At 49.6% G+C, this 21,862-nt stretch overlaps 1 protein-coding gene across 5 annotated transcripts in view; it reads left to right on the top strand.

The window, feature by feature from the left end:
- Nucleotides 1-6,825: 6,825 nt before the first annotated feature.
- LOC147571832 (uncharacterized) overlaps nt 6,826-21,862 on the top strand; it is an 85,498-nt gene continuing 70,461 nt past the window's right edge. For 2 of the 5 annotated variants that reach the window (XR_015247074.1, XR_015247075.1), the window contains exon 1: nt 18,670-19,221. Coding sequence is in view for 2 of the 5 variants with exons in the window: in XM_086696077.1 (XP_086552203.1) it covers nt 19,014-19,221 (208 nt within the window). In the remaining 3 variants the exon portion in view is untranslated. Of the gene's footprint in view, nt 7,504-18,669; nt 19,222-21,862 lie in introns of those variants that run through there. The other 3 variants (XM_086696079.1, XM_086696077.1, XR_015247073.1) reach the window with 3 other exon arrangements.

Here is a 21,862-nt window from a genome sequence, read left to right on the forward strand (position 1 = left end):
ACTTGGGCTGCTGTTACAAAGTCCACAGATTCAGGGGCGCCTGGGTGGCGCAGTCGGTTAAGCGTCCGACTTCAGCCAGGTCACGATCTCGCGGTCCGTGAGTTCGAGCCCCGCGTCGGGCTCTGGGCTGATGGCTCAGAGCCTGGAGCCTGTTTCCGATTCTGTGTCTCCCTCTCTCTCTGCCCCTCCCCCGTTCGTGCTCTGTCTCTCTCTGTCCCAAAAAAATAAACGTTAAAAAAAAAAAAAAAAAAAACAAAGTCCACAGATTGGGCGGTTTAAACAACAGAAATTGATTTTCTCATAGTTCCTAAGGCTGGAAGTCTAAGATCAAGGTGTTGGCAGGTCTGGTTTCTCCGAAGCCATCTCTTGATGGTTTATAGATGGCCATCTTTTCCCTGTGTCCTCACATGGTTTTTTCCTTTGTGTGGGCACACCTCTGGGATCTCTCTGTGTGTCCAAATCTCTTCTTATACGAACCCAGTCAGATTGGATTTGGGCCACACTAACACACTCATCTTAACTTCTTTAAAGACCCTGTCTCTAGATTAGTTATATTCTGAAGTACTGGGTTAGAGCTTCAACATATGAATATAGGGCAGGGGCACAGTTCAGTCCCTCACAGTGACTGATTTTAGAAAAGCAACAAATAACCAGGTTATACCAGCAACAAACAACGTGAGTGAAAAGAAGGACAAAAAGTTTTAGAAAGTGTACAAAGATGAGTTTTGAAAAAATATAACTTACTTGTGGGTGCCTTTTGCCTTGGACTGTACTAGCTCTAGAACTGTCTCTAATCAGGCAATGTTTGTTGAATGTGGGATTTCTCAAGATCTAGTCATTCCTGAGCCACCTTTAGGATTTTTGCCATATCCTTATAAAACTTGTGCTGTTATTTAATTGAATGGTTTTAATTTTAATTTGACTCCCTTCTCTTCCATGAAGAAATCTGAACACAAAATTTTTGTATCACTATCGCAGATGGAAAATCAGCATCACTTGCCATAATCAGATGACAATGATAAAATGTATATATGTGCAGTAAAACATTATTAGATACTCTCTTTCTGGTCAGGCACAAGATATGTCCTGGACATGTCCTTTGGGAAAGACTGGATGAATAGATGGTAGATGGATGGATGGATGGAAAGAAACAGATCGTTTCTATTTGTTGAATAAAGAGTTAGCGTCTGTTCCATGGCAGGCGCTGAACCATCTCATGTCACAGCGATCATGGAACAGATGAGGTCTAGGCCCGCAAGGTGCTTCAATACTAGCAGCTCACGTGAAGGACTGGAGCCAGCCTTTACCCGAGAGCAGGTTTGGATGGGGCCAAAGCTGGGTAAGAGCGCAACAGGAAAGGATGTGCAGCGGAGACACTGTTGCAGATCAAGGCCAGCCGCCAGCTGCTGCGGACTGCCTCCTTGTTGCAGCATCCCAGGTTTCCTCCCCTTCAGCCCGACCTCAGCTTGGATGGGTAGTGTCAGCTGCTTCCTGTGATGTGTTCGGAACCATCCTTTAGCAGTGTAACGGTCTGTTCCGAACATCTTTACTTAGCGTTTAGTGAGAGCCCGACCTTCTTCCACCCAAGGCCGTCACTTATATCAGTGGCCTCTGTGTATGCTCTTAGCCAGAATAAATCCCCCCTGAGTCAGGGGCAATAGATCATGGGCTCCATCATTTACGGCCTATAAATTAAAGGGTGGCTGGCAAATCTGGCTTCTGTGCCTGGCTGCTCGCTCCCTAGATACACAGTGTCACTCTTTTATCGGGGGATAGTCGGGGCAGGCTGTTTGGTCTCCTTCTGAACCCCCTGAAAGACAGTATTTACTGGCTATGGAAATACCTTCACCGCATGTTTATTTCTTTGAGACACTCTGACCCAAACTCATTGGCTCCTTGTTCTTGCCTCTGTCCCGAGCTGTCTGGGCATTTAATGGCTTGGGTGGTGCACTCTCCACATTTCCAAGGCTTCTCAGTGGTAGCAGAATATGCTTTTAAAACCCCCACCACACCCAGAGTGTTTGGGGTTTCATAATGGTAAAGAGTGGTTGTCTTCTGCGCTCTGAGGTTGCATTCCTGAGACAGGGTGTTCCTCTCTTTCCACCGAGGCCACAAAGCTCCATTGATGGCTGGGACCATCCCATCCCTGCTCCTCGAGAGACTTGGCGCCACTCTTGGGGCTCCTGCCTCCCCACTTCACCTACGAGAACAGATGCACCACTGTGGAATCGTAGATCTCAGGATGAGTGTTGACTTTATAGGGCGATTGTTCTTGGAGACATCTCTGTTGGGTTCAGATTTTGGAGCATTGTGCTGTCACCATGTTTGGGTCTAAAGTGGTATCATGCATGTATCATGTATGTACGCAAGTCCTAATTTGCCTGTTTAGCTCAAAGATGCTGCATGATGCTGGCGGGGAGATGGGGGAGGACAAGGGACTGAGCCTGTTGGAATCATGGGAAGCAGTGTGGAAAGTGTGTTCAGGGTCCTCTGACCTGACTCTTTACTGAATGCAAGAACCCCTCACCCTGATCTCCCAATGAGTGCCCATCTGGCTGCAGTCTGAGTGTATCGGGCCCTGCCTGGTGGCCAGCCTTGGTGGGCATCTTCTGCCAGCCGGGTCCTCTCAGCCTCCTCCAGGCTTCCCCCTGTGCCAAGCTCTCAGGACTGCTGCTATCTCAAGGCAGGAGAGCTTCAAGAACGCCTGGATGAGGTGCATGAAGCTAAACTTCAGGTCCCATTTGGGCTCTTCTTCTTATCACCTATTTTTGCCCAGTAACCGGGGTGAATCTATCCTGACCCCTGCCACCGAGCCCTCTTTTATTCTCTTCACCAAGTCCTTGCTTTCCTGATGCAGATACTTCTGAGTCCTGCCTTGCCCTAGTAAGGTCTTCTCGTGGGGGCCTGTGGCCTTGTCTCTGAGCTCCAGCCCAAGAGTCAGGTCTTGCTGGCTGAAGACGGTTCTCCCAGAACTTCACAGTACAGACTGGTCCTTGTGTCTCATTGCTGTGTTCTGTCTTCCATGGCTGGTGGTCACCATCATTAGTGCCGGTGCCCCCCACTGGAGTCAGCCTGCTGGGCTGGATGCCTTACTAGGACATGTAGCTCAGCCCATGCGCAAAATGTTTGGCTTCAAATCCTGGACCTCTGGACCATCCAGCTACAGCTAATCGGGGTGTTCCTGAGCACCTGCTAAGACATGAGAATGAATCTGCTGAGGTGGGAAATTTAAAGATAAAATGTGTCATGTAGTGAATAAATACCACAGGCCACTTTGCTATGCACTTTACATGCATCAGATCCCCAGAGTCTGTGAGGTAGGTGGTATTATTATTATTATTATTATTATTATTATTATTATTCCTGTACTCAGAGCACAGGTATTACAGCTGGACCACCTGGACAGGAGTCCCAACTCTGTCATTTCCTGGTTGGGCCCCGGGCCCACGCTGCTGAGCCATTTTGTGGCTCCATTTTCTCATCCACGGGGAAGGACTGATTATGCCCATCTTACATGTTTGTTCTGCATCAACAGCATTTAGAACAGTGCCTGCCCAGGTTGGAGATGAGCTGCCACTTGCCCAGCAAAGCACACTACTTGGTAAAGCTGCGACTTGCAAAAGAGGCCCTGTGGCCTAAGGCCCGGCTCTTCCTCTGCCTGTCGTCTTCCTCAGCCTTGGAATCCAGGAGATTACCTGGGCGATGCCTTGGATGGCAGTTCTTTGCAACAGTCAAATGCCTTGCTTTCATCGATTTTGAACTGGTCACTTTTCATCTGTAAAGACCGCGTTACTCATCTGCTTGTCAAGAAAAACAAAAAAGCAGTGTCTCTGGTATCTCGGTTAAGAGAACCGACTTGGCTTTGGCAACTGCTTGCATCTGGGATCAGGTTCTGCCACTTCCCAGCTGGGTGATCTTGGGGGCAAGTGAGCACATCTCTTTCCCCCCTTGTTTTTCTCGTCTGCGGAAGGAAGAGGATGAAATTTACCTCGTGGGGCTGGGGCTGCCTTGGATTCCACACGGTGACCTGAAACAGAGCAGGTGTGAAAGTGCCTTGTACACCTCTTTACAGTTCGCTTTTCACATTTGGGAGGTGGGGGGATTTTACCCTGCACAGCGCCTGGCATAGAGGCACTCAGTAGATGTTAGCTGTCATTGCCCTGTGTACATGTAAACAAGATTCCCGTTGCTTTCCTCTGCTGAAGGGTTTCACCGCAGTCATCCATAGATACCCTCCCTTCCCGGACAAATGCATGAATTTGCAAGATTGTTGCCCAGCGTTAACGTTGAGTATGGCTGCGAAGCAGATTTTTCCTCTGCCTATAGATAACTAGTCTCCAGGGAGCCTCAAACCTGTGACCCTGTCTTCATTAGCCATGTGAACCGGCTGGCCCAGTCTGCCCTTGGTAATAATTCCTGCCAGGTCACAAAGAATATTTTACCCCATGAGCCTTGGGTTAATACCAACCTTTGACCCCATTCACTTAAAAGGTAATAAGCAACAGAAGCATTCATTCATTTATCCAGCAAACATTTATCAAGGGACATTCTTGAGTTTCTTAGTTCATCATGACTCAGGGTGCCCGCTGCCGACTCTTTCAGGCTGCCGCATTCTTGCCGAGATAAGAACAAAGTCAGGTATCTGAGTTTCCTTGTATTTGGGCCATTCATCACCTTTTCTCTTCTCTCCACACCCAATTGAGTCAGGAACTCACATTAAAGGGGCTTTGAGCTGATGACTCTGAGAAAGCCCAGGACCCAGATTCCCTTTCCTTTATGATCCCATTAGCAGGCTGATGGGTGACGGCCCTGTGAGGGAGCGGAGCACAAGAAAGCCCCACTGACAAATGCAGAACACATGTTCGCTGTCGCAAGGATGTGGCACTTCCTTTACGCATGCAGGTCTGCTTCATTCAGTTCAGTCCAGCCCGGTTTGGGTGAGTGCCCGACTGCTCATTTATGCAGTGATTTATTCGTTCATTCATCAAACATTTTTTACGTGTTGTGCACAGCGCTGCACTGCACTGCATGGTGGGCAAGAAACAAAAGCAATCTATAACTCTTACCCAGCCTGCATTCTAATGGGAGATACGATTTGCATTTGCAAAACACCCAGAAAAGAATGGCATGTGTAGGGGGGAAGAAAAAAATATTTACTTTATTTATCATCCATGCATTAGTTCATTAACAAGTCCCTATTAATTACCAACTGTGGGTTGTTAGATGTGCTAGATGCTGGTACCCAGAGATGGGCAACAAAGGTATTGTTTCTTCCACCGGGGCGATGTGGAAGACGGCCTCAGACTAGGTGAGGAAGGAACACCACCAGCAAGCCGAGATCTCAGACACGAGAAAGAGATGGCAGTGCCGAACGTGGGGAAGGCCCTTCCAGACAGAGGGAACAGCATATGCAAAGCCCTACTGTGGAAAAGAGAGGGACATTTTTAAGGGGAAATTTAGAAAACAGCCTAGAGGGTGGGAGAGTGAGTGGAAGGGGAGAATGGCAGGGGGTGAGATTAGAGAACTAGAAGGGACCACCGTGCAGGAGTTTAGATTCTTGTTTTCTCCTCCCTCCCTCCTCCTCCCTTCCTCCCCCCTCCCTCCCTCTCTCCCTTCCTCCCCCCCTCCCTCCCTCCCTCCCTCCCTTCCTTCCTTCCTTCCTTCCTTCCTTCCTTCCTTCCTTCCTTCCTTCCCCCCTCCCTCTCTTCTGGCAAAGGGAAAGTGTTGAAGAGTTTGAGGCTGGCATCATCATAGTTCAATCTACTGTGTGTCTCTGGCATGTCAGGCTTTGTGCTGAGGATGCTCCTATTAAATACCATGAGCTTAGAAATTCTCCCAGTGCTATTTATTCCCTTTCCAGGAACACCAGCAAGCCGAATGTACCTAGTTGCTCCAGTGTGTGGAATAGAAAAACATGCTTCTGAAATGTCTGGAGGGGACATTGGTGAGAGCTGGAGGTAGAAGTCCCATGGATGGCGTAAGGCTTGCGTGAGGTCCTCGGGTTTGGGGAATGGGGAATGCATCCTGGGCAGGGAGGGCAGAGTAAGCAGAGTGACGGGAGGTGGGAGGAAAACTCTGCCTCCCTCCATCCCTCTTTCTTCTCTCTGTGCGTGTGTTTCCTCATCTGTCCTCCATCACGCCCCTGTGGAGCAGGTATGATTGCCCCTATTTTCAGATGGGGAAACTGAAGCCCATAAAAGTAATTAGCCAAGGACACTCAGCCACTAGGTGGCATGGACACTTGCCTGGAATGGGAAGGGTTTTCACAGGTGGGTGGCCTACCAGAGAGAGGGCCAAAGGTTCTGCTACAGGTGAAGACGAGTTTGTGTTAGAAGGCGAATTTTAGCCATCTTGTCTGCTGTTGGCGAAAGGTGGGATTCCACGTCTCCATGTGGCAGTGCTTGAATAAGGGCCGGGAGTGGGACGTGGACTGGCTGTAACCCACCTGCCTGTGTTGCCGGTGCCAGACGGCTGGTCCCGCCTCTCGCCAGCGCCCTCCAGCTGCTGTCCTTCTGGCATCTGTCACCAGCATGGATGTGAGGCTCTGGCCACGACTGGGGTTGCCTGCGCTCTGAGGCCTGGTGAGCGTGGGAATGTTGTCTTGGCCGTTTTCCCCTTTCCGGGTTCAAGGAGGTTACTTTGAGGCTGGGCTTAGCAGGATTGCATAGCTTTCTCTTGCTTCTCACCCCAGAGTCATCTCCGAGTTTCCTGGGGAGACAGCGCCTCCCCTGCCATTCTCTCTGTAGGACCCGGGCTTTCTGTCCTTGCTAAGGAGGCCCCTCTAAGGAACCGGCATCCCCTCTTTATTCAGGCCTAACTGGCTAACCCCCCCTGGGTCTGTGGTGCTCTGGGCAATTTGGGAGCTGCTCAGGCTCCATCCAGGGCCCCACTCAGGCTTCAGGGACTGTTCCCTTGGCTGTGAACCCTTGGTCCTGTCCAGGCAGCACTGAATTCATGGGCGTGTGACTCATGCAGTTGCATAAAGTCCGTGCTTAGAAGGGCCGCATGATGGGTTTCATGCTCTGAGGCTCCAGTCTTGAAATTCTTAGTAGTTTTGTCCTTGCACCTATGCTTTGAAAGTGGATCTAATGGGACCACGAAGCATGCATGGCGTGCGTGTCCACAGTGCTTTATGTTCACAGGTAGTGTTCTTGGTGCCTGTGATCTCTGAAGTCTGATGGATGTGACATGTGGGGGCCAGCATGCCTCAGAGGGTAGAAGGTAGGCATGTTGTGTCTAAACCTAAGTAAGTGGAGGTGCCGATGGCCCCCAGAAGCCATGCTTCCTGTCGAGCTAGAACTTACACTGAATGCAGAAAGAAGGCAGTGGCGTTCTAGAAGCATGAACCACGGAGGAATCCTACTCTGTCATATCCATTCTTGTGTCACTTCCTGGTGTTCATTAGCCACTCATGCCGGGAGCAATGGCATAGAACAAAAGGCGAAGATAGGTTGTCCCCGAGTTCCTTCCTTTATGTCCCTCGTCGTCATCAGTGAGCGAGACGTAGAGTGTTGGTATAGTCTGTGTGTATCAAGAAGTCAAATAAAAATAGTCGATTCAGGGGCACTTGGGTGGCTCAGTTGGTTGAGCATCCACTCTCAGTTTTGGCTCAGGTCATGATCTCACAGTTTCATGATTTTGAGCCCCGTGTGAGGCTCTGCACTGGCAGCTCAAGGACTGCTTGAGTCTCTCTCTCTCTCTCTCTCTCTCTCTCTCTCCCCCTCTCTCCCCCTCTCTCCCTCCCTCCTTCCCTCCCTCCCTCTCCCTCCCTCCCTCTCTCCCTCTCTCCCTCTCTCCCTCTCTCCCTTTCTCCGTTTCTGCCTCCCCCCGCCCAAGGTCTCTATCTCTTTCAAGTAAACAAATAAAAACTGTAAAAAAACCTTAAAATAATTGGCTTAGTTTTGTGCTGTTTCCAGTATTCTGACAAGAATGAGATACCAGCTACCAAATTTGAATTCTATATTTTCAGTGATTCTTCATGAGTTAAATGTGTTAATATTTGTGTTTAAAATCAGCATTGCACAATACAAAGATGAGTAGTGAAATTCATGCTAATAATATAAAGTTTCAATATGTTTTCCTTAGAATGATACTGAATAGCAAATAAGAAAACACCATGACTAATTGAAAGAGATGCCAGGACAGAGAGGAAAAAGCTTTCTATTTTAGTTCCTCTAAGGACACTTTCTTCCTCTGTTTTGAACAAGAGGCCCTATATTTCTATTTTGCACTGGGCCCCCAAGTTTTATAGGTATCCCTGCACTCAGGGCTTATTTGATCAAATATCTTTTTTTTTTTTTTAACTTTTTTTTTTTTGAGAGACAGAGACAGAGCACGAGTGGAGGAGGGGCAGAGCTAGAAAGGAGACACAGAATCCGAAGCAGGCTCCAGGCTCCGAGCTGGCAGCACAGAGCCTGATGTGGGGCTTGAACTCACAAACCATGAGATCATGACCTGAGCCAAAGTCCGACACTCCACTGACTGAGCCACCCAGGCACTCCCTGATCAAATAACTTTATAGCCCTGAGCTTGAACAGCCACATTCCTTATCTGGGCTGAGAAGTCAGCAGCCCTGGCGTCCGTTCTTTCCATTCTCTGATCACAAAACACTCCGGTGCCAGTGCTGGGCATCCGGAGATAAACAGATGCAGCCCCAACTCTTGTTGGGGCTTACAGTTTAGTGGGTTGGGGGGGGGCACAGATCTGGGCACTGCTGTGTCTTTCCCGCTCTGTTTCCCAGAACTGCATACAGTGCCAGGTACACAGTGAGTGCTCCTTAATGAACAAATGATGCGATGAACGTGAAAGCATCATATTAGCTGCTGAGTACCCTAGCGATGGGAGGGTTATTGTTAATGGTGGGGAAAGTGTAGGCGCTAGAGAGAATGTGGCTTCCAAAGGTCCGTCAGAGCAGGGCAGTGTGGACTATACTCTGTCCTCATGTGTTTTGATTGATTTTTCCTCCGTGTATTTTTTTGGGGGGGGGGCGCTGTTGTAAGGGTGTTCTGCTTCTGTGTTTGTACAGATGAGATTTCTATCTTGAAAGGTAGTGCTGATAACAGGTGGCTGCATATACTTAAGTCATACCTTCCACAAATCTATATTGAGCACCTACTAAGGGGCTGGCTCAGTTTATGCACCAGGAATCACACATACCAAGGCAAAGAAAGACCTGGAGGTCACTGAATCCATAGCCCCCAAACATGGACTCTTAAATTGGTATTGCCCAGTGGTATTTTCACTGGGTCCAGAAGAATAAGGAAAATAGACTGAGGTCCAGAAAGCTGAGTTTATGAATATAAAGGATTTTCTTCATGCTGAGATCATGTTCTTCCTTCTTGTCAAAATGTACTTTTGGTGGGGAGGCAGCTGCAGCATATCATTGATAATAATGGTAATTGCTTATATGATGTTTTCTATGTGGCAGCCAGTGTTCTAAATCCCTTATATACTAACTCATTTAATCTGCAGTGACCCTCTGAGGAGATACTGTTCTAGAAGAGGAAACGGAGGTCCAGAGAGGTAAATAGCTTAGGCCTGTGTCTTGAGGAGAAGGGGCATCTCAAGTATGGGCAAAATGTCTAGGAGAAGCAATTAAAGGACTTGGCGTAGTTGCCAGACCAGGACGGGATTCTCCGGGGCCGGGGAGTGGAGAGAGCCTGTAGGCTCCAGAGCAGTGAAGATCTGGCAGCACACCAGGGAGGCAGCAAGATCCACGGGAGGGAGAGGTTGTCACCGGAGCTGTGACCCGAGGCAGCTGGCAAGGGATTCCCAAGGCAGAAGCCTGGCCCAGAAGCAGCAGAGAGCTGTCCAACCTGGAGCACTTGGGGACGGGGACAAGGGCATCTTTGCAAGTCCCCTGCGTGGACAGGAGAGAATGAGCAAGGCCGCCCCCTGAGTGCTCCGTGCCGCACAAGACCTTCAGAACCTTAGAGTTCTGAAGACCCTATTGGGGGGAGGCGGTAGAATTGGGACTTAACGTGGCAACTGTTAGTTTATAGTGCCTTGTTTGCATGATGCCAGAAGGAAGGAGGAAAGAAAGAGGAGGGACAGAGGCAGGATGAGGTGGGAGGGACGAAGGGAGGAAGGTATGGAGGAGGCGTGGGGGAGGGAAAGGAGCGCCACCCCAGTGTCCCCAGTGGCTGCCTCCTTTCTCCTGGTTCCCACACCGCCCTCAAGGCAGGCAGTGGCCTCAGCTATCGTGCTGCATGTGCGAGTGAGAGTGGGGCTGTCCGCAGTTGGTCACGGGGAGCAAGGAGACCATTAGCTGCGGTGATTTATTGCAGGTCACAGCACTGCACTTTTGTGCCTATCACAGAAGCCCTTGAAGCCTCATGATGAATTGGAAACGAGGTACCGAACGGAGAGGTGCTCATGGCTGTGAACGGCATGGTGCAGTGGACGGAGCACAGACCTGGGGCACAGGACGAGGTTGGGGTCATCTTGACTTTAGACTATCAGCCGCTATCTCAGGGCAGATCGCTTGTCTCTGGACCTCGTTTCCCTGTCTATAAAATGGGGATGAGTAAGATGATTCTCTCTGGTGGGGGTGGGGGTGGGGGTGGTCAGTTCTGGCCTGTGCTTACCTTGCTCTGTGCTCATCAGCAGTGGAAGCCTCGCCCTCGCGTCCCACTGCATCCGTCCATGTCTCTTTGGCGGTTCTTCTCATGATTAATCTGTCTGTGTCTACTGCATAGCTCGATTATAAAAGTTAGGATTTGGCACTCCAACTTAATACAGATTGTCTGACCCATTTCTCAGAGACGCACAGGAGAATGGGGCGAGACGCATTTGGTTGTACGGAGGAGAGAGGCAAGGTCCCAGGGCAGGACGTGAGCCTGTCTCTGCACAGCCCCGGAACAAACTTGGGAGGTAAAGATGTAGAGAGAAAGGAGGTTACAGGAAGCAAGGAAGTTCATGTGGACCAACACAGCTCTCTGAGGGAGGAGAACGCACAATTCATATATAACTTACTGTAAGGAGACCAGAAGCTTTAGAGGAATGCTCTCCTTCTAGGAGGCTACTTCGGGCCCCCGTGTCAGATTTCCTCAATTACCTGCCCGTGTTTTCCTGCCACCTGGCCTACTTCCTTTGCAAACTCCGAAAAGCACTTATTTGCTCTGTTTTTCGTTCCTGCCAGACCACATATTTTGGTGACGCCTGAGAACTTCTGGAGGCCTTCAGGGCTCTCTCCTCTGTCATGGAGCCTTGGTGGGCAAGGAGTGTGCTCAGATGAAGTTCTTTGGGGTCAAGGCTGGATCAGAAGGGGTTCGGGGTGGGCTCAGGAAAAAACCCAGCCTAGAAAAGAAAGACTCAGGTCAAGTGAGGGAGGAAGGGGAGCTGGGGGTCCATAAAGCAAAAAGGCAGAATCCATCAGGCAAGACAGATTTCAGAGAAGGGTCCTCCTGCAGGCAGACTGCCAGGATGCACAGCTCTGCCGTGGAACACAGGGCAGATTTTCTCAGGGGCCTCATGAGCCTCACGACCTGAACCAAGACATGCTGGCCGAACCATTGGGGTGTTGAAATGAAGATGCTGGGAGCTGGCCCGCTTGCATGTTAGGCCAGAAGCCTGGAGATCTGCGAGCAGGGAGCTAGCACCACATGCCAGTGCTGGTCTAAAAAAGGAGGGCTCTGGAGCACCCGGGCAGCTCAGTCGGTTGAGGTATCGACTTCGGCTCAGGTCATGATCTCATGGTTCCATGGGTTTGACCCTGCACTGGGCTCCCTGCTGTCAGGGCAGAGATTGCTTCAGACCCTCTGTCCCCCACTGTGTCTGTCTTTCCCCCACTCACACACACTCTCTCTCTCAAAAACAAATAAACATTAATAAAAATAAAAAATAAAAAAGGAGGCCTTTGAGGCAGCAGCCTAGAAAAGAAGCAACACTTTCAAAGTTTAGTCTCGGACGATCTCCCTAAAAAAATCACCCAGGATACTTGTAAAGGTGCAAGCATCCTTCTCTCTGGACCTATGAGATCCATGATCCTTATGTACACAGATGGTTCAGAACCAGACATGAACCTGGGAAGAGCAGCACAAAGTAGGTCTCTTCAGGGCCGTGAGACAAAGGACAAGACTGGACTTGAACTCAAGGAGGTTTCGGGCCTGCAGCAGACTGCTGGCGGAAAGTCTTTTGACCCAGAAGAGCTCTCTGACTGTCTTAGCACCTTGGAAAGCACACGGCACAGGGCCTGCCCCTCACACTGGGTGCTCTGCGAGCGTGTGATCCTCCATGTGTGTGCAGGGCGGGCTCGGTGTTTGCATACTGGCCTGATTTCCAGCTATGCCCCGAGTTCCCGGGGCATTTCTGCAGTCCTCTAGCCCGGGGCCACCTTCCCTCAGCAGCTGTCCCACGTCCTTTGCCACCCCTGCCCCACACTCGTGCAGACCGGTGGTGCCCGCTCTCCGCAAACATTCCTGGCCTGCTTCCAAGACCCTGCAGTAGGCAGGCCTCCTGGTGAAGGACGGTGCTGCACGAAGAGGTGATCTTATCCTGCCCCTCAGCTGGGCTCAGCTGTTTCTAGCTTGGGAAGGACCTTCACTTCCAGGTCTCCATTTGTTCTGGGATAAAACTCAATGCTTGCTTCAAGGTTTCTAGACCACCCAGGACTTCAGGCCCGTTGGAGGACGCCCTGGAAATGTTCTTGGCGCTGGGCGCCATCATGGGGAGGGGAAGCAAGGGCCAGCGGCAGTGGGAGGGCAGTGTCTGGAAAAAGCACGGGCCTTGGGCTGGGGTTTAGATCCTGGTCCGACTAGTGCTTCCCTTGGCCACTGACCCTTGGGCATCAACCCAGCAGCCCTATGGCGCACCCCTCTTTGTCCCTCTCGCTGCCCACCGAGAATTCACACTCTGGCTCCATGAGTCCCTTCTTGCTCTCCTTTGACAGTGTTTAGGGTGGAATGAACGAACACTCTTAGCGCACACAAATCCCCTTTGTAGCTAGAGGTCGGGACAGGCATGGAGCGGGGGAAGGAGGCAGTGGGGGGCTTTCTCTTGTCTATGAGTGAAACACCTACAAGGCAGACTCTCTTGTTTGCTAGTATTGACCACTGACCACCTTTTATTGCAGAATTCCAGTATGTCATTTTGTAACAGAGGCTGCATTTTTCTTCTTACCGAAACACCCTCCCAGGAAAAGGCCTGGAGAGCCAAAAGACCTCCCCAGTCTTCTGCAGCCTCTGGTGCAGTGTGGGCAGCCCACAGGTGGCAGCCATGGTTGCAGTCGGTGGAAGGGATAGTAACAGTGGTATTTGCAGTGGGCATGTGGACGTTCTGACCTTCCTTCTCGAGCATTCCAGAATAGGGTGAGGTGATGGTGAACTGGTGGGCGGATGAAAGCGTGACCTTGGGCAGAGGACAGACTCTCGGCCAGGGGGTCTTTGACTCACAAGCAGGAGTGGGGAAAATGGCTGGGTGGAGCCCAGATTATCAGTGGGTCATGGTAACAGAAACCAAAATACTATCTCTGGCAAGCCCATGGTATCTCGGTTGTCAGTCCCAACCTCTAACAGCAGAGAAGTCAAATAGTTAGAAATGGACAGTGGCCTGAATATAAGCGAACACCTTGAATCAAAGCACAGAAAAGCTAGAGCCTTTAAATAATCAGCTGTTTGGGGGTAGGGGGAGGAGCATTGTGTTTTTAATGGAAAGAATGATACAATTGTTGAGTGCCTACTGCGTAGTTTTGCAGCCAATACTTGAAATAATCATGTCTATCTTTATTTGAGAGATGGAATAATGAGGCTCAGAGAGGTTAAGTAACTTACCCAAAGACACACAGTAATGTATAGAGGCCAATTTCAAACCCCAGGCCCAGTGCTCTTTCAGCTTTATTATGCTGTCTTTCAAACAGATGCATTGTAAAGAAATAAACTTTTGTTTTTATTCAAATCTGTATTCATTTTCTACTGTTGCTGTGAAAAATTGTCATAAACTTAGTAGTTAATAACAGCATAAGTTTTTTTTCTCTTATAGTTAGTTCTGAAGGCCAGAAGTTCAAAATGAGTCTCAGTTGGCTAAAATCAAGGTGTTGCCAGGCTTCCATTTGCTTCTGGAGGCTTCCTTGCCTTTTCCAGCTTCTGGAGCTGTCCACATTCTTTGGCTCAGGGCCGAGGGGCACACCACAATACCTTCCTCCCTCCTTCCGTCATTGTTTCACCTGTCTGTGACTCTGACTCTTGTCTACCTTTTATAAGGACTGGATGATTGCACTGGGCCTACCTGATAATCAGAATCCCTACCTTAGTCACATCTTTGAAGTATCTTTTGCCAATATGAAGTCCCAGATGCCAGGGTTGAGGACATGGATGTCTTTGGGACCATTATTCTGCCTGCCACAATATGCAAGGAAGGTTGTAAGTCTGTATGCTCTCAAGGTAATCTCCTCCCCTTTTAGAACCTGTAATCCATTCTGTTCGGTAGAGTTACCATGCTAGAATGAAGACCCTTAGCCACATGGTAATAATTGCTCACATTTATTAAATGTTTACCATAAATGTGGCACAGCTTTAAGCTCACCACCTTTATGAAGTCAATACGGTATTACCTGCATTTTTCAGGTGAGGAAAACAAAGACACAGAGAGGTTAAGCAGTCTGCCCCAAGTCACTCAGGAAGTGGCAGATGGGAGCCCCGCTGTCTGGTGCCAGAGCCTGCGCCCCTCCGCACAAAGCTGCCTCCCATGGCTGTGAGCTCCCATGAGCCCGAGCCCGGTTGTTGTTTTCGCCAGGTGCGTCCATGTGGTGCCTGGCCAAGTAGGCACTAAATTAAACACATTGTATTAATGAAAGCATAAAACACCAAACACTGGTGATCTGGTAGGTTCTGTGAGTAGAATCATCAAGTGAGAGCAGAGATGAGAAGAATTGGACATAGAGGGACTGGGGATCAGTCCCAAGAATTAACTAACTGGCGTTTTTGCTTACCTCACTAGTAAGGAGGAAATCACACCTTTTCTTTTACACCAGAAATTTCAATCATTTGAGCATTGTGCTTGACAGATTATGTGGTACAGAGCTCCCCTGAGGCTGAGGTCATGGTCATGACTCATGGATGTGCACTACAGGCTTGAGACCTGGCCCTTCAAATGGTGGGTGGGGAGGGTCCCCCAATCTCCTCTGTCTCCTTCTTGCCTTTGCCAGCTGTTTGCTGGGCGATGCCACTTCTGTCCTGCCCTCCTCCCTTGCTGGAGGCAGCTGTTAAGGCCACATCTGTTTACTTGGCTGTAGTCCTGACCCAAGAATCTTATTAGTCTCAGTGCTAATATGAAGCCAGCCTGGGGAGCTTAGGGCCCTCAGCTCACTCTCTGAGAACTCTCAGCCTCATGTACTCTGGGGCTCTCAGCAGGTGAGCTACAAGAAGAGAGAGAATAAAACACATCCCGTCTTCCATAATCAAAGGCTCAAATGTGACAGTGCTGCAGGGCTTGATCTTGGGTGTAAGCAGGTGGGTAGTCTCATATGTGGGGGTCATAGAATGTGGTAAGGGAAAATCTCTTGTTCCAAATAATTTCCCAGTGGGATCTGGGAGGAACCTTTGCTTCCATGATAGGCTTTGCCTGGCCAGGGTCTTTTTTTTTTTTTTTTTTTTTTTAAATCATTTACTCTCTGGGAAGATACAAAGTTTGAAGATGCTAATTAATCATGCCCTTTTAATGATTCTAAGTCCAGAGCTTACTAAGAAGTGGAGAGATCACAGGCAGTTGGAGGCAACAAATCAACTTAATTACTATTAAGGGCATTGTTGTAATGTCAACCCCAAATGCTCATCTGCTGGTGGCAAAGCCCGTGATCTTGTTTGGTGGACCTTGCTGGCAGAAGGGATGGCCTGAGACCCGGGAGTCCTGCTTTGCATACCAGTGCTCCTTACATACCAACTTGCCTTTTTGCCACAAAAAGGCTTAAATCACATCCTGTCCCACTTGCATTCGGACCCCTATATCCCCTGGTATTGTGTTTGATTCTTAATTCTTTGTGGCCATGGGGTGGTGGGAGGAGGGGAGGTGGGGGAGGAGGGGAAGGCGCTCCTGGGTTAGGCTGGTGCAAGGGTCTAGGCTCCTTTAAAAGCTTGTGCTCTATGGTGATATCATCATGGCCAGCAGGTGGCGATGTTACCACGTGCAGGAAGAGCTTTGGCCGGTACGTTGAATGGCCACCGCCTCCCTTTCCAGAAAAAAATTAAGCAAGCTAGTGTTTTGTTTTGTTTTGTTTTTTTCCTATTCTTTGAAAAATGGGGAGAGAACTTTATAAAAGGATGTATACTTCTAAGCTTTAGGTAGGATTTAAAATGGATTTGAAAGAAACCATATAACCCTTCTCAGGCTTATACTATCTTTCTGGGTTCAACCATATCTACAGCCCCTCCCTCCTTCCTTCCCTCCCTTCTTCCCTTCTTCCTGTGTTGGCACTGCTTTATTTATTTAACGCATGGAATTTTAAAACAATCTAACATAAATTAGGAAAGATCGCATTTGTGCTTGTTAATTGCACATAAGATTCTATTTCAAAAAACTGCCTAAAAAAAAAAAAAAAAGACTAGAAAGGACATATGCCAAAATGTTAACAGTGGTTTCCTCTGGAGGACTTTTTCTTTTTGCATTTTGTTGATTTTATTTTTAAATTTAGGGTATGACAAGATTGACTCATTTTGGTGTGCAGTTTCGTGAATTTTAGTGTTATATAAATTTGTGTGACCACCGCGTGGCTGCTTTCTCTGGTCTGTTCCCTCCCCAGGCCCTCACTGCCTGTCCCGGTTCTCCTACCTTTCTGCCCACTCCTTCCTGCACCCCTCAGGAGACTTCTCCTCTAGATGCCTCTGAAATGCTGGTGTTTCAGCTTTTTTTTTTTTTAAATAGGAATTCTATCCTAGTGGCGATCTTCTCCACTCCTGTAGATTCTGCTAGGCACCTTCATTCTATCTCCTGGGTTCTATCTGTCTCCACTCCAGACCCATTTGATCGCACACCTTTTGGACAACACTGCATGTCACAGAGTAAACTCATTTTCTTTTCCTGTTGTCAGTGTGTCTCTTGCATCCAAAATCTGTTAATGGTGATCCTGGAAACCTGGCCTCCCAAGCTGGACCCCTCAGAGGCACTTCCGTGCTCTTTTCCCATTGCCCACAACGTAAATCAACAGGCAGATCTCTGTGTGTTGTGTTTTAGATGTGTCCCTTGATCCAGTGCCTCACCTCCGTCCTCCCTGTACTTTGCCCTAATCACATCTTGCCTGGGTCACCTGGAAAATCCAAGTGGTCTCTTAATCTCTAGTTTCTGTTCTCTCCTGTCCCCAGCTTGGGCTGCAGCTAAAACACAGTCATCATCATTTCATTCCCATGTGTAAAACCCTTCCAGAGCCATGGCGTGGCATTCAAAGGCTTCCTGGTTACACCCAGAGCATTCACAACGCACCCCCCCGCCCCCCGTGAACCTCCCCCTTCCGTGAACCTTCCTCAGTCCCCTGTCTTCCTCTGCTGGCCTGGCCCACCTCCGAGCTTCAGCTCCACGGTGCTGGCTGGGATGCTCCACAACCACTCCCTTGCACATCCTTGTGCCAGACAGCCTCCCCTCTATTGTCAGTAGTTAGTTCAGAATTCCCTCTTCTGTGCAGCTGTTCTTGGTGCTCTCAGGAGCACGGAATTGTTCTTTTGGGTTCTCCTGCATGCTGACCATTGGGAGGTGGGAGTTATACCCCAGAAGAGATGGTCAGAATCTGAAGGACCTTGATCATAGGAGGAACAGTCAGAAAATAACAGAATGATATAGACCAAATGAGGCTCGAACTAGGAACTGGGGGGAAAACAAAGACCAGAGGGGTGATGGTGACAGCCATCACAGAACCCACACTGTTCATGAGCCAAAGGCACTGTGTGATTCGTTTGATTTGTCTTCCCTTCAACCCAAAGCATCTGTTTTTCAGATTAGGAAGGCAAAGTTCAAAGTCTTTGGGCAATGCGTCCCAAATAATACAGTTGGTGTCAGAGGCAGTTTTGCGTGAGTCCAAAATCTCGTGCTTTCCAGCGAAGGAGCTTTGCTCGCAGGGTGCCCCCGACCCTGCTCAGGAGGGAGCAGCTTCTGAGTCACAAGCACGTTATGCGTCCACATAACCCTGAAAACCCTGCTCGTCAGACCGAGTGGTCATTTGCTACTGGCATGTGTTCTCCGTGGTTGCTGTCCTTCAAAAGAAGCCCCTTCAGTGCTAGCCCTCTAAAGTGCCCTGAGCCCAGAGGGTGTGAAAGCCGGCTCTGCGGGGCGAGGGTGGAGGCTTCCTCCTCGGCTTGGTCCAGTACCCAGATGGGAATAGGGAGCAGTGTAACGGGGTCCAGAAGCAAGACCATCTCCTGGTCCTTCTGAGTCCATCCTGGCAAATGGTGTGGTTGCCAGAGCTCTGGGCCAATCCGTTTTCTGGTGCAAGACTGAAAAAACCAGGCCAGGTCGAGAAAGACAGGAGTACAGAGAGTAGAAAACCGTCAGGAGTCCTGGATTCCAGCTCTGTGGTTTGAGCAAATATCTTAATGCCTCTGGGCCTCAGAGGCCCTCCTGTCAAGTGCGGGTCAGAACGCTTATCCAACACACCAGGCTTCAATGAGAAGGCCTATTTGCCATCTGCAAATACCATGTCTGGTTCTCCGGCAGCCCGTGAGCTCCTGAGGGCACAGGACTGTCTTCTTCATCTGTGTCTTTCAGTTAGGAGACCACGTGCTAAGGGTGGCATACCTCTTAATAAGTACAGAGTTTGCTCTTTTAGGATTCTGACAATAGTACTCTCCTATATTTGGTAGTTAATGAATTCGTTCATGATTCTATTCACTTTTTTCAATAACTATATTTTTTTTAATGTTTAGGTTTTGTTTTTTTAAATGTTTGTTTATTTTTGAGAGAGAGAGTGTGTGTGAGCTGGGGAGGGGCAGGGAGGGGGGAGAGAGGATAAGAAGTAGGCTCTGCACTGACAGCATGGAGCCTGATGTGGGGCTCGAACTCATGAACCATGAGATCATGACCTGAGCTGAAGTCAGATGCTTCACCAGCTGAGCCTCCCAGGTGCCCCTCAGCAACTCTTTGTCGATCGCTTACCGTGTACCAGGCCGGTGGTGATGGAAACAACGAAGAGCGGCCTCCATCACTGTGAGATTGGAGTGCTGCTGGGGGACACCGTCATCGCGGGGACATACACACGCGCAAGTGCAGGAGAGTTCGGAGAAGGAAAGTACCTGGGGAAAATGGGTGAGTGTTGGCAGAAGGGGCAGGGGTTGGTCTGCGGGGGCTGGGCAAGGAAGGCGCCTCTGAGTGGGGGCATCTGGTCCCCGATGAGACCTGAGGATGAGTGGGCGGGCAAAGAGCAGGGACGGGGGTGGGGGACGTCCCAAGCGAATTTTAAGGTAGGTGTTTTCGATTTCACTCCAGGGAGATCAGTCCTGGAACAGCCATTTATTAAGAGTTTCACAGCATGTGCTCTGAAAGGAATTACAGGAGGGAAGCTCCTGGCCACAGGCGAGTGAGTGGGGAGCAGAGGTTTGCAAGTCATTACAGGAGCCCAGCGCGTCAATACAACTGATGTCAGGGTCCCCCAGGGGGCCTGGGTGGTGGGGAGGTCTCCGCCAAGAGGAGGGTCTTGGGGCCCTGTGCAGGAGCTGCCAATAACAAAGAGACCTCTATTCCCCTTGGCCTGCCCTCCACCCTGGCCCAGAGGCACAGCCGTTCACTCGACCCCTCCTTCTGCTGTGTCTGTGTAAAGACCCCTCTCCAAGTACTTCACGGGCAGGAGGCGGCCAGGAACAGCTGGGGACTGTTGTTAGCTTCTGGCAACGTTCTGAAATTCCTTCCTTGTGGATCCTGTGCCTCTGAGCTGCTGGGGGCCCCTGACTTGACCTGAAGTTGAACTTAGCTAGAGGGTCCAGGGCTAGGAGCTGCCTCCGTGTCGGTCCCGATAGCAGCATGAAATCGCACAATCTTTCTGAGAAAGCCGAGGCTGCCTTGCTAGCCCTTCCTGGGACGGGAGGACTATCGGAGGCCAGGTATTCTGCAAATCCATTCATGTTTTCCAAGGGCAGGATGGTGCCCGAGAGAGCCACCAGATAAGGCAATTGCTTTGGTTGACAAACATCCCGGGAGGCCCCGTACAAGATAGCAGCACCCGGTGGGGATGAGGCAGAGAAGGGTGGCCTCAGATAAGCCGCTGGTTGAAGAGATTGGCTGCTTTCAAGGGTGGAGGGGCAAAACATCCGTTAATGGGTTTGTTCAAGCGAACTTTCCATTCACAGAACCGGAGAATGGGGAGTTGCAACAGTTCTAGTCCTTTGCAACCCTTCTTTTTAAACACAAGTACAAAGAGCCCAGGAGAGTAGTAACTTTTCCTAGATCACACAGCAAGTGAGGGATAAAGCTCTATAGAATTTGGAGCCTCTGCCATGGAATCCACTGTTTTTTTCCACTATACAACCTCTTAACCCCTGTGTCCCAGTACTTCGTGTTTCCCTCCTCTTATCTCTGTGTACATTTGTTTATTGACGAGTCCATCCACCCATCCATCCATGTGTCCGGTCATCCATCCATCCATCCATCCATCCATCCATCCATCCATATGTCCATGCATTCCTTTACGTGTTTGCTCGTCAACATTTATTAAGGATACAAAGACGGCCTTGACAGCTCCCAAAGGAACAGGTAACATAACAGAGCAGATGCCCACAAGTGCAGAGAAGAGCAGCATGCAGGAGGCAAAGAGGGGGATTAAAATGGTGAGGACGTGAAGCCTCCTTGGGGAAGATGGCCTTTCAGCTAGCTGTGCCTGAAGGAGGGAAAGGGTTTCGGTTGTTGAAGGAGGCAGATGCCTTGGCACTGTACCTCTAGAGGCAGCAAGAAGGGTGGATTGAAGAAGTGAAATGATGGCACCAAAGAGATGACCTACCTAGTAGTCAGTTCATCCAACAACCGAGCAATCCATGCTTAAGGTCTTTGGGAGCCAGCCTTGGTGTTGGGTACTGTGGGGATGTTGGGATCAAAAGGTCTCCTCTTTTCCATGAGGAACTTGCCATCTAATGAGGGAAGAAAACCAAGTGTAGTCAAAACAATAAAAGGCAAAGCTAACATTGACCTAGAGCTTCTGAGCCTGGGATTCTAGCCTTGCTCTGCCATTTACCTGCATGGTGTTTCAGGGCCTTGACTTCCTCAGCTGGGAAATGGTGACACTAGGTACACCATCCTGTCCTAGTAAATAGGAGAGGACAGTGTCCAGTTGTGAACCTATTTCCTATTAGTCACGTGACCATGAGAAGTCCGTGAATCACACCGCAGCTGCATTCTTCCTCTGTGACGTCAGCAGTTGGTTGGGGGGCGGGTAGGGAAGAAAAACCATGACGCCTGGAGAGTGAGACTGTCTGGGACAGCTTTAGGGGAGCCCCCAGTGCACTACCTGCAGAGAACAGACCTTTAACAAGCGCTTATTCTTTGTCCCAGACCCCATAGCTCTGGCAGAATCAGGAAAAGTAATATATATGAAAGCTCCTTGTAAGAGGAGATGCCCCTCGTGGATGCCGGGGGAACTGCATGTGGGTTTCTACATGGAAAGTCTGCAGGCTCTTGAGGCCCAGTGTCTCCTCACGTCCTGTCTTTCTCCTTGTAGTAAGTTGCTGGACAGACCTCTCCCTGCACTAGTGGATCCCTTCCCAGAGACATGCAGAACGTGACAGGCACAAATGCAGTGACAGACTGCCCTGGATTCTCTGGGGCAGGGGCAGCATCAGACATTCTTACGAGGACCTGTGAGGCTGTTTTGTGGGCCGGAAAACGGGTCCACCATAGGTTGAAGTTGCCACATCCAGCAACAAGTACTTTTCTTAACTCATTCCTCAATTCTGTTTTATCC

Source organism: Puma concolor, chromosome F2, assembly GCF_028749965.1.
Source record: "Puma concolor isolate L17-30 chromosome F2, mPumCon1.1.hap2, whole genome shotgun sequence".
NCBI lineage: Eukaryota > Metazoa > Chordata > Mammalia > Carnivora > Felidae > Puma > Puma concolor.